A 12,887-nucleotide genomic window follows, 5' to 3' on the forward strand; every position below is an offset into this window, starting at 1 on the left:
CAGAGGTGACAAGCGCTCTGCTGGAGCTGGGAGCTCTGGCCCTAGGGACAAACTAGGCTCCCAGATGCCCACTACAGGTACCAGGGAGCCCTGGGGGATAGCTTCAGGAGCTCACACTAGGAGAGATGGCTCTGTGGGGACCTGGCCCCACCTGCTGGTGGCTTCTGAGCTAGAAATCCTCAAGTTGCAAAGTGGGCTGTGCTCCAGAGTGTGAGGGAGGCTGGGGTCTGGGCACAATAGCTCAGCCTGGGATTAGGGTCTCAGCTCTGGTTTCGAGCTCAGATTTATGCCCGGTTGGGACTGAAGTTGGGATGGGATCTCAGATGGGTCAGAGTTTAGCAGAGGGGTCAGCAATCCAGTTTTTTTTTTTTTTTTTGGGGGGGGTGTCTAATACTCAAACTAGGGTCCTGTGGTCTGGCTTCATCTGGGATCAGGTCTCAGTCCAGGTGAGGGTACCAAACACAGATGAAGATTCAGTCCGTGTAGGTCGGGGGTCAGAAGGGCGTAGGGAATTTGGGTTTCGGGCTGAGGTCGGGGCTCAGCTGCAGGAAAGGAACTCAGCCTAGGATCGGGGTTTTTAAGACCACCTGGGGGTAGGACTCCAGTTGCTTCACTCTAGGATAGGAGGCTTCACCTAAGGCTGAGTCTCAGCCTGGGGTCATAGGTCATCTAGGGTCAAGATAGATAGAGCCTGGGGCCAAGTTTGGGCTTCTGGGTTGACAAAAATGGTTAGAACAGGATAGGCGTCGGCAGATGCACATGTTTACCAAAAGCTTGAACTCCCGCAGGGAGCCACATCTCGAGGGTAGGAAAGTGAAAGCCCGTCCTTGGGAATCCTGGGAAAGGTAGTTCACTTAAGCCCCTGTTGCGCAGTCTGTTCCCTCTGCATTCTGGGTACCGTAGTCCTGGGCCCGTCTATCAGTTAAGAGTGGGTGGAGACATGCTTTAAGGGTCGGATGTCAGATCTATTACAATTGGTTAGGTGAATTGTTTAGCAAATTATTTCCGGGATTACTTTTCTCGTGATTGGTGAGAGTAAAGGCGGGTTAAGCGTTATCAGCACTTTCATTCGGAGCCAGTGCTGTCCATTTGGTGTCGTGAGGGGCGGGTTTGTGAGAAGAGAATCACTGATTGGTTTGGTGGGCTGGAAAAGCCGCAAGGTCGGCCCCCACCGTGCGGCGATTGGCTCGTCGGTAGGCGGGCCTGGGAGCGTCAGAGGCGGTGTCAGGGGCGGTGGTGGCTCCGGGGGTGGCACTGAGCGAGAGGCGGGGCTCGCCCGCGGGAGCCCCGGGGAGCGGGGCCCGCGGCTACTTCTGCTGCTCCAGTTGGGCTGCTGTTCTGGGCGCATCCACTAGCCGGCGCTGACGTTGAGTCACACCGCGGGCGGTCTGGGCGGGGAACGCATCTTTGTCCCAGAGAAGCCTCCGGCTTGCAGTGGTCTCTTCCTATTTCCCCCGCTACTTTCGCGGGATGGAGCGGTCCAGCGTCCCGGCTTCCAGGGCCAGAGAGTTCTCCTTCCAGGAGCACCCCCAGTCCACCGGATTGAGTGGCCCGGTGAATCACGTTGGGGTCGTGCCGCCCATCAGGGGCGGGGCTTCATCTGTCCGCACCCCCAGACGCTTAGCTCTCTAAATTCCTGGGATCTCCTTGAGGGCGCTAATGGCTCTTGCTTGGCTGCATCCAGGAGTCCCCGGGGTCCTCTGGGCACTCATTGGGATCTCAGGGGCTCCGTTGAAATCAGCACCGTGGGGACTCAGTTTGGGGTCTAAAAGTTGTCCGGGAGTTGAGGGCCAGACACCAGAATAAATAACTGTGTTTTCAGGGTGGTGCTCACCCGGTGGTGGTGGTGGGTGGGTGGGTGGGTGGGTGGGGGCGGAGAGGGTACTGCCAGGTGCCCCAGGCTTTCTTCCTGGAATCTCAGAACAGTGGCGGGAGGACACGGAACCACTCTGTCCCTGCCTAGGATTGGTCTGGGGACACCACCTCCAGGGAGGCCCTCGCAGCCTGTTGTGTCACCCCTTTGGAGCTGTCCTAAATAAAGGAGTGCCAGAAAGGGGCCACCCGAAGCCCTAGGGGGAGCCTCGTGCCCGAGCCCTAGGGCTGGGCCAGTGGGAAGAAGTCTGAACTGCCTTTAGTCTCCTTGGTGTCCGGTAGGGGGAGACGCGACCAGTCATCCAGCCAAACAGCTTTGGTTTCTATAACCAAGGGCTCTCTGGAGGTGAACCTGAGCCTCCTGTGGCTGGAGCTTCAGGAAACGAAAGAGATCCCTTTGGTGAGAGGCTTTGAGGAGTTTGCTGCAGGAGGGTGAAGTGCACAGGTGTCCAAGCCCACCTCTCCCCAGTTCTGGATTCACATCTTAGTTCTGCCTCTCACCCATATGATCTTGAGCAAGTAAGTCCCTTGATCTCTCTGAGTCCCCTTTTCCTCATTGGGAACACGGGAATAATACTATCTCATGCAATATGTGTTAGGAACTGAGCTGCGGTGGGGGAGAGGGCATAGCAATGAACAAGACAGCCCCAGTTCCCACAGTCGAAATGAATAGCTAGCATTTATTAAATACCCACTCGATACCGGGTACCATGCAAAGCAATTTCCATAAATCGGTTTCCTCGTAGCCACCTTTCAGGGATGCTGCAAAAGCATCCTGTAAAGCCAGCTTTACACAGGCTTGGAGGTATGTGGCTAGCTCAGAGTCACAGAGCCTGCATGCAAATCCAAGTGTGCTGGATTCCTGAGTCCCAGGCAGGAAACCATCAACATTTAATTGATTTTTAAAAAAAGAAATGATTTCTTCCCCTTGGCCAGTATGGCTCAATTGGTTAGAGCATCATTCCGTATACAGAAAGGAGGTGTGTTGGATTCCCCGTCAGGGCACATACTTAGGTTATGGATCCGATCCCCAGCATGTGGGAGGCAGCTGGTCCATGTTTCTCTCTCAAATTGATATTTCTGTCTTCCTCACCCTTCCTCCCTCTTTAATACCAATAAAAACGTATTTTTAAAAATTTATTTCTTTTTTTAAAAAATAAATCTTTATTGTTCAGATTATTACAATTGTTCCTCTTTTTTCCCCCCATAGCTCCCCTCCATCCGGTTCCCACCCCACCCTCTGCCCTTACCCACCCCCCCACTGTCCTCATCCATAGGTGTATGATTTTTGTCCAGTCTCTTCCCGCACCCCCCACACCCCTTTCCACCAAGAATTGTCAGTCCACTCCCTTTCTTTGCCCCTGATTCTATTATATTCACCAGTTTATTCTGTTCATCAGATTTTTTTATTCACTTGATTTTTATTTATTTATTTTTTAAAATATATTTTTATTGATTTCAGAGAGGAAGGAAGAGGTAGAGAGAGATAGAAACATCCATGATGAGAGAGAATCATGAATCGGCCGCCTCCTACAAGTCCCCCACTGGGGATCAAGCCCACAACCTGGGCATGTGCCCTTGACTGGAATTGAACCTGGGACCCTTCAGTCGGCAGGTCAATGCTCTATCCACTGAGCCAAACCAGCCAGGGCTATTCACTTGATTTTTATTTTATTTATTTTATTTTTAAAATATATTTTATTGATTTTTTATAGAGAGGAAGGGAGAGAGATAGTTAGAAACATCGATGAGAGAGAAACATCAATCAGCTGCCTCCTGCGCACCCCCTACTGAGGATGTGCCCGCAACCAAGGTACGTGCCCTTGACCGGAATTGAACCTGGGATCTTTCAGTCCGCAGGCTGACGCTCTATCCACTGAGCCAAACCGGTTCCGGCTCACTTGAGTTTTAGATTCACTTATTGATAGATATGTATTTGTTGTTCATAATTTTTATCTTTACCTTTTTCTTCTTCTTCCTCTTCTTAAACAATACCTTTCAGCATTTCATATAATACTGGTTTGGTGGTGATGAACTACTTTAGCTTTTTCTTATCTGTGAAGCTCTTTATCTGACCTTCAATTCTGAATGATAGCTTTGCTGGGTAGAGTAATTCTGGTTGTAGGTTCTTGCTATTCAACACTTTGAATATTTCTTGCCACTCCCATCTGGCCTGCATAGTTTCTGTTGAGAAATCAGCTGACAATCGTATGGGTGCTCCCTTGTAGGTAACTAACTGTTTTTCTCTTGCTGCTTTTAATATTCTCTCTTTGTCTTTTGCTCTTGGCATTTTAATTATGATGTGTCTTGGTGTGGTCCTCTTTGGATTCCTTTTGTTTGGGGTTCTCTGTGCTTCCTAGACTTGTAAGTCTATTTCTTTCACCAGGTGGGGGAAGTTTTCTGTCATTATTTCTTCAAATAGGTTTTCAGTATCTTGCTCTCTCTCTTCTTCTGGCACCCCCATAATTCGGATGTTGGTACGCTTGAAGATGTCCCAGAGGCTCCTTACACTATCTTCATATTTTTGGATTCTTTTTTCTTTTTTTCCGGTTGGGTGTATTTTTGCTTCTTTGTATTTCAAATCTTTGACTTGATTCTTGCGATCCGCTAGTCTGCTGTTGGATCTCTGTATATTATTTTTAATTTCAATCAGTGTATGCTTAATTTCTAGTTGGTCCTTTTTCTTTTTCTTTTTTTTTTAAATTTCTTTATTGATTAAGGTGTCACATATTTGTCCTCATCCCCCCATTCCCATCCCACACCCCTCCCCACGGATGCCCCCACCCCCCTGTTGTCCTTAACCATTGGTTAGGCTTGTATGCATGCACACAAGTCTTTGGTTGATCTCTCCCCCCTACCCCCACCCTCTCCTACCCTCCCTCTGAGGCCCGACAGTCCGATCAATGCCTCCTTGTTTCTGGGTCTGTTCTTGTTCATCAGTCTATGTTCATCATTTCCCCTAGATGAGTGAGATCATGTGTTACTAGAGATATACTTATAAGAACTGAATGTGAGACGAGCAATAATAGTTATGCTGACAGGCAAATGAATCAGTCTGTAGTGAGTTTCTTTCTGGACCAACAGTTCTTTTGAGACCCAATTTCAATGTCCACCAGTTCCTTATGTGTACATGTCGGCACTGACTTTTCAGTTCTGGATGGTGGACAAATGGTGGTAATGCAGGTCTGACTTCCTCTGGTTTGGTCTCGCCCGGACCCAGGGGCGTGGCCTTACCCGGACTCAGGGGCGCGCGGCCTCACCCGGACCTGGGACCCAGCATCACCCGGGCCCCGGGGCGCGTGGCCTCACCCGAACCCAGGGGTGCATGGCCTCACCCAGACCCGGGCTCCAGCCTCACCCGGACCCAGGGGTGCGCGGCCTCACCCGGATCCAGGGGCGCACGGCCTCCCCCGGACCCAGGGGCACGCAGCCTCACCCAGGCCCGGGATCCAGCCTCACCCGGATGCAGGGGCGCGTGGCCTCTCCTGGACCCAGGGGCACGCAGCCTCACCCGGGCCCGGGACCCAGCCTCATCCAGACCCAGGGGCGCGTGGCCTCTCCCGGACCCAGGGGCGCGACCTCACCTGGACCCAGGGGCGCACGGCCTCACCTGGACCCGGGACCCAGCCTCACCCAGACCCAGGGGCGCACGGCCTCACCCGGACCCAGATCCAGCCTCACCCGGACCCAGGGGTGCATGGCCTCACCTGGACCCAGGGGCACACAGCCTCACCCGGACCCGGGACCCAGCCTCACCCGGACCCAGGGGCGCGTGGCTTCACCCGGACCCAGGGGCATGTGGCCTCGCCCGGACCCAGGACCCAGCCTCACCTGGACCCAGGGGCGTGTGGCCTCACCCGGACCCAGGGGCGCGCAGCCTCACCCGGTAGTTGGTCCTTTTTCATATCCTCAAGGGTCTCACTAAATTTATCGGCCTTTTCTAGAAAATTCTTGAAAAACCTTATAACTGTGATTTTGAACTCTATATCCAGTAGTTTGTTTTCCTCCATTTATTTCATTTGTGACCTGTTTCTTTGTCTCCGCATTTTGGCTGCTTCCCTGAGTTGATAGAGTGGCTTTGTGTGCTAGGTGTCCTATAGGGCCCAGTGGCTCAGCCTCCCCAGTTACCTGAGGTGGACACTCTTGATGCACCCCTTTGTGGGCTGTGTGCACAGTCTTGTTGTAGTTAAGCCTTGATTGTTGTTGGTATCACTGGGAGGAATTGACCTCCAGGCCAATTGGCTATGAGGATCTGCTGTGTCTATGATGGGAGAACTTCTGTGCTGGAGACACCCTTATGAGGCAATACTTGCTTCAGTGGGGCTTTGGTACTTACTGAGTCTGCCCCCTGAGTGTGTCCCTTATGGATCAGGATGGTCCTACTCTGACCTCTGGGTACACTGGCTCTTGGATCTCCAAGGAGGTGCTAATTTAGCCTTGGCCTGAGGCCACCCAGCAGGAGCTATGGAGAGATCTGCAGATTCCTCTTCTTTGTTTGGGTTTTGGAGGTGCCCAGATGAGGCCCAGCTGTGAAGCAATGCAAGCTTCTGTGGGACCTTGGGCCTTCTTTTGGATGTTCTGGGTCTCTGACTCAGCTGCAGTTTGTTAGGTAATTTTAGATTTCAAAGGACTCGGCCATTCATATGCAAAAGCCTCTGCACACAGTTTGGATGGGGCAGGGTCTCAGAGCGGAGCAAACAGCAATGGCTTCCCGTCAGCCCTGCCCGGGTCTCAATGTCCCTTGGTAATCACTGTAAGCACCTCTGAGAGAAAGCCGCCCTTGAGTTCTGCCCACTGCCAGACAGTCCAGTTTCTCCCCAAATGAGTCTGGGTCCCCAGAGTCTTGCCTGGAATTGGAGTTCAGAGCAGTCGGGAGCTTGTGTCTCCCTCCAGATTGAAAAAGCCAGCTGCGTACTCAGTTGCCAGCCCTCTCCGCATGCGCGCCTCCGTACCTCTGCCTTTACTTCCGCAGTCCTCTGAGTCTCAGTGTGCTTTTCTCTTTCTTTCTAGTTGTAGAATTTCCACTCAGCCAGCCTTCCTGTGGCTCTGGATGATGTCCATTTTGTCTTTTAGTTGTAGTTTTGAAGTTGTTGCGTGAGGCAGCAGTTTAGGTATTTACCTATGCCGCCATCTTGTTTTCTCCAAGATGTATTTCTTTTTACATCAACATTTTAATTGGGGCGGGGGTGGGGGGGGGAGGGAGAGGAAGGTATGGGCTAGGTCCAGAGGACCAGCAAAGGTCTCCCTGAGGAAGTGACATCCAAGTTGAGTTTGGGTGCCTGTGGGACCCCTCACTCCAAGCTGAGGCTGTCTCTCTCTGCCTGTCCCCACCACCCAGTTCCACATGGTAATTGGCTTGAGGGCCAAGGAAGGCCAATATAGTCTCAGTTTCCACAACTACTACAATCTGATGCGGGGACAGGAATGCCCATTTGACATCATGTTGAGTGGATGGTTGGGCAACAGGTTCACAGAGCCCTAACTACAGTTCAGCTTCATCAAATCCTCTGGGTAGCCATGCTATGAAATTAAAGCTGATGTACCCATTTGGGAGATAGGAAGACTGAGGGGGAGTTGGTCAGTTAGAGAGTGGGAGAGCTGGAGGTTCCCAGTGATGGTTCTGCAAGTTCAGAGCTAGCGTGCAATGCCGTCCTTTTCCCCCTCCCCAGAAATGATCCAGGAGAAGAACCCAGAGGACTTCCTATTGGCATTGGAAATTCCCCTTTCAAGCTCTATCTGGTCCTGTCTGCCTGTTTCCTGGCCACTGGCATTTTTTGGGTATCCGTCCTCTGCAAGATCACATGATAATCTTGCCCCTGGGGGTTCCAACTTCTAGCCACCACTCCCTCACATCCCTACCCCTGACTGATACCTCCATACCACTTTCTGTCCTTGACTCCCCATCAGGTACAGTGTCTTTAAGATCCACTCGCTCATGGTGGCCCTGGCTTTCACCAGGAGTATCTTGCTCCTTTTCCAGTGTGAGAACCTGGGCCTGGAGCAGGGGGCAGGCTGGGCTCCCTGGGTCCAAGATGCAGTCTGAACAGGCCACTCCCAGCTCTCTGAAGACCTTGGGCGTGGCAGTTCCATGTGTCCATCTGTTTTATCATTGTGGCCAGCTGTCCATCCACTTCATCTGTCTATCTGCCCTTCTGTAAAGCTGTGACTGCCTACCTGACTGATTCTCACTCTCCATCCATCTAACTATGATCTTTCCTCCATTGTTGTGGCTGTGACTGCCCATTTCTGAGTCCACTCACCGTGCTGATCATAACCATCAGTTCAGTCAACTTTCTAGCCATCCATCTCACAATGATTGTCCATGTTCCTAAACCACCACCATCCACCCATTTGTAACCACTGCCCATCTCTCTGCCTGTCCATCTATCTGTCCACCTCCACATCAACTACTACTTTATCAACAACCAGGGCCATCACATCAAAGGCCTTGCTGTCATGCATAACATGACACACTTATGAGTGACCTTCTCTGCTGGGAAAGGTGGTGGGCAGTGGGCAGGAGAGGGCTGGGTGCCCCTCTCACTACTCCCTCTCCCCAGCCTCTAGGATGACGGGTGCCCTTCTCTTCACCATTTCCTTGATCAGCTCTGGCTGGGCCTTTGTCCAGTGCATGCTGTCCAACAAGGAGAAGATCTTGGGATCCTGATCCTGATACAAGTACATCTGAGGCCCTAGGTGGGCACGCCTGCACACATGGGCATACCCGCCCACCCTATACCTGCCCTACAGGTCCTGGCTGACCTGGCCTACGTCGTCATCACGTCCTATGAGGAGGGTGTCAGTGACTGTGGGCTTCTCTTTCTGGTAGATCTTATCTGCTGCGATACTATCCTTTTTCCTGTGGTCTGGTGAGGACTCTACCCCTGCCCTCCCCCAGGCCCAGACCCCACCCTCATGGACATGGGTGGAGGCAGCACTGACTGTTCCTTGTGTGCCCCTCTCCTTCCCAGGTCCATCCAGCATCTGGCCCCAAGGAAGGGTGAGGCCCTGCTCCCTGGGACCCACTGTGTCCCCAGCAGCCCCCATTCTGCTTCAGGTCCTTCGGGCTGACCCCCAGATGTCCCTTCCTTACCCTCTGACTACCCTCTCCCTCTCCTCCATCCCCTTCACTGTCTAACTGGACATCCCCCTCTAGACTTTCTGCCCCATGTCCTCCCCGACCCCAGCCCTACACCCCTCTCCCCATGGTTATATATATATATATATATATATATATATATACTAGCATTCCCGTTGCAGGAAAAATCCTGCAATAGGGTTTCCTGCTGCACTCTACCCTGCCCTGCCTGCTCTCCTCCCTTGTCCCCTGCCCCGCGTTTTCCGTCAGCCCACCTGCTTTTCTAACTTCTCCACCAGCCCGCTCTCCTTCCTTCTCCCATGGCCCCGCCTCCGCTCCTCCCTTCTCCCCCTGCCCGCCTTCTCCGCCAGCCCGCCTGCTTTTCCCTTCTCCCCCGGCCCCGCCTCCGCTCCTCCCTTCTCCCCTGGCCCCGCCTCCACTCCTCCCTTCTCCCCGGCCCCGCCTCCACTCCTCCCTTCTCCTCCCCCCCCCCCCCCCGGCTTGCTTGCTTCTCTGCAGCTTTGCTCTCTTCTGCAGCTCTTGGCTTCTTTCTACGCTGTCTTGATATGCAAATTAGCCGCCATCTTTGTTGGGGTAATTTGCATATTCCTCCTGATTGGTTGGTGGGCGTGGCTTGGCTGGTGGGTGTGGCTTGTGTGTAGCGAAGGTGCGGTCAATTTGCATATTGGCCTATTATTAGATAGGATATATATATATATATATATATATATATATATATATATATAATTGATTTTTTTACAGACAAGAAGGGAGAGGGATAGACAATTAGAAACATTGATGAGAGAGAAGCATCGATCAGCTGCCTCCTGCAAACTCCCTACTGGGGATGTGCATGCAACCAAGGTATATCCCCTTGACCAGAATCAAACCTGGGACCCTTCAGTCTGCAGGCTAATGCTCTATCCAGTGAGCCAAACCAGTTAGGGCTTTCCCCGTGTTCTTGCCTTCAGCTTCCGTCCCCTGACCCCCACTCTCTGTGCCCACCTCTCAGTGGCAGTGAACCTGGCCAAGCTGAAGCTGTTTCAACATTACTATGTCATGGTAGGAACCTCGTTCCCACTCTGAAGGAAGTTTTGAGGGGAAGGACAAATAGCCCCTTGGTACACTCTCCCTAACCCTTTTTTCTGCTGTACCTCTGAACCCCACCACTCAGCCCTCTGCCTTCTATCTGTGGGCCCCACCCCAGGCATCCCTTCTGATCTCACTGGGCCCCTGTGCCCAACAGTGTCCCTTGCAGATCATCTGTTGCATCTACTTCATGAGGATGATCGCTATCCTGCTGTGGGTGGCCATGCCCTTCCAGTGGCAGTGGCTGTACCAGGTGAGCACAGAGGCCTGGGGAGGGGTGGAAAGGTGGGCCAGACAATGGAGGTGGAGACAGGGGTAGGTACCTGACACTTTTGCTTGGGCCCCCCGCCCTAAGCCCATCCCCCAGCTCTTGCTTGAGGACTCCACTCTCACCTCTCTTTACTCACCACAGGTTATAAGTGCTGCAGGCAGGCAACAACCCCTGCAAGTGTGAGCCCCCAGACAAATGGTGGGGCTATGGTGGGTGGAGCGAAGGCCTAGGATTGGGTGGAGTGGGGTGGCGGGGCCTGACAACCCTTGGGACTGCCTGGCAGTTCCGGGGTGGGGTGGGGTGGGACTTGGACAGCTCTGGGGACGGGGCCTGGCACCCATTAGCTCCGATCGCCTTGTGGCTGCTTTTTGAATGACCGATTCTGGGTTCCTGGAAGGCCTGTCCAAAGTCAACAAAACAGCCGATGTCCCAGAGCTGTTGTGATCACCCCCCCATCTCAGACCATGCTTTTTCACCCTCCTTCTCTGCTCACACACATTCCTCACTCCAGCTTCTCTCCCAAAGTGTGGGGGGTTTGTAGAAAGGGGGCCTGTGGGTATAAGGTGCCTAACTCCCTGGGAGCCATGTTCCCAGAGCCCATTCAGAAGAAGACGGACAGTTCCCTCTTCCCCCAAGTATGGGGCAGCCTTGTTACCACCCGGGACCAGGGACCATGCCCAACTTGCAGCTGTAAAATAATAACCTATCTGTTTTGCTCCCCTGGTTTCTTGCCTTTCTGGGGGTTGAGGTCTAACACAGGGGTTGTGTTTACAATTTAGAAACCTGCATTCACGGGAGGAGGTGGTTGTAGTATTTATTGCTTTACACATGCAATTAATATGAATTGAGCAATTACTGTGAGTGGGCCCTATGCCGAGTGCTGAGGACAGAGAAGTGACCAAGACCCACCCAGTCCCAACACTCAAGGGGCTCTTAGTCCTGGGAGTAGGAAGTTGGAGAGGAGGACAGAGAGAGGGACATGTTATCACACAGTTTCATCACAGGGCCCTGACCCGGCCTGGGAAGTTAGGGAAAGTGAATAGCGAAGTAGTGGGAAGGATATGGGCCCAGATGAGGAACAGCATGTGAAAAGGCTGGAGGTAAGAAAAATAATGATTGAAAGACCTGCAAGTGGCTCAAGCAAAGAGTATAAGTAGTAGTAGCTGCCCAGCTGGTATGGCTCAGTGGTTGAATGACAGCTCATGAACCAGGAGGTCATGGTTCAATTCCAGTCAAGGGCACATGCCTGGGTTGCAGGCTCAATCCCCAGTAGGGGATGTGCAAGAGGGTTCTCTCTCATCATTGATATTTCTATCTCTCTCCCTACCTCTGAAATCAATAAAAACACATATTTTTTTTAAAAAGTAGTTCCTCTCTGAAATTAATAAAAACATTTTTTTGAAGTAGTAGTAGCTATCCATGGACCTTAACTCATTAAAAAGCTTCTGGCCCTAACCGGTTTGGCTCAGTGGATAGAACGTCAGGCTGCGGACTGAAGGGTCCCAGGTTCGATTCCAGTCAAGGGCATGTACCTTGGTTGCAGGCACATTCCCAGTAGGGGGTGTGCAGGAGGCAGCTGATTGATGTTTCTCTCTCATCAATGTTTCTAGCTCTCTATCCCTGTCCCTTCCTCTCTGTAAAGAAATCAATAAAAATATATATTTTTAAAAAAGCTTCTGAGGCACAGAGACTAAGTGACTTGCCCAAGGTCACACCTCTAAGGCATTGGCGTGAGACTCAATAAACAAAAAGCCAGGGACCACACCTCAGTCTTCCCCTATTTTGCTACATGGCCCTAGATAAGGGGTTTAATCTCTGTTTTCTCACAGGTCAGATGGGGGTCATTGAGTATCACCTATGAGTGTCTGGCTCAGTGCAGTGCCCAGAAACACAGCCATTTCTTTCCTGGACTGTCTGAAACTAGAGGAGTGACCTCAGGTTAGAGACACACCTGTGCACACACCCGTGGACAGACTCCCAAAATGCATTATGTCCTTCTCACCCCCTGACCTCACCCTTTAACCAGAGCACCCAGGACCCCTTTTGAAGCTTTGGGAAACATTCCTCAGTGGGGGCCACAGGCATGGGACAGGGGTAGGGAACCTGCTTCCTGCAGGCGGAAACAAGTGTAACTTGGGCCCAGATGAATAAATAGCCCAGCCAGACAAAGAAGGAAGTGGGAAGGCATTGCAGCATGAGGAAGTTGGGTGAGCAAGGTGGAGATGCCCAGAATAGCCTGCAAGTCCTGCTGCAAGGTTGTCAGGGGCCAGTGGGAGGGCAAGAGCAGCTGGCAGGAACCTCAAGACAGGCAGACAACTGGGACTTTGTGCTGGGACCCATAGGTGTCAGGGAAGAGTTTCAAGCGGGAAGGGACATGCCATACAGGGTCTATGCTTTATCCACATGCACTCTGGGTAGGCAGAGTCATCACTCCCAAAAGATGTTCACATGCTAATCCCCAGAACCTGTGAATATGTTACATTTCTTTTTTTCTTTTTTTCTTTTTAAATATATATTTCTTTATTGATTTCAGAGAGGAAGGGAAAGGAGAGGGAAATAGAAACATCAATGATGAGA

The 12,887-nt window shown here is 52.0% G+C and overlaps 1 protein-coding gene across 1 annotated transcript; it reads left to right on the plus strand.

Moving 5' to 3' along the window:
• Positions 1 to 7,543: 7,543 nt before the first annotated feature.
• On the plus strand, positions 7,544 to 12,171 carry GPR108 (G protein-coupled receptor 108; the record flags this gene model as incomplete). Its single annotated transcript, XM_079773072.1, is given in 8 exon segments — positions 7,544 to 7,592; positions 7,595 to 7,673; positions 7,780 to 7,853; positions 8,273 to 8,325; positions 8,623 to 8,741; positions 9,963 to 10,012; positions 10,209 to 10,292; positions 12,140 to 12,171. Coding segments are annotated over 8 exon segments (540 nt in total).
• Between the last annotated feature and the right edge of the window lie 716 nt (positions 12,172 to 12,887).

The sequence above is a fragment of the Cnephaeus nilssonii genome (assembly GCF_951640355.1).
Source record: "Cnephaeus nilssonii genome assembly, chromosome: 5".
In the NCBI taxonomy this organism is placed as follows: domain Eukaryota; kingdom Metazoa; phylum Chordata; class Mammalia; order Chiroptera; family Vespertilionidae; genus Cnephaeus; species Cnephaeus nilssonii.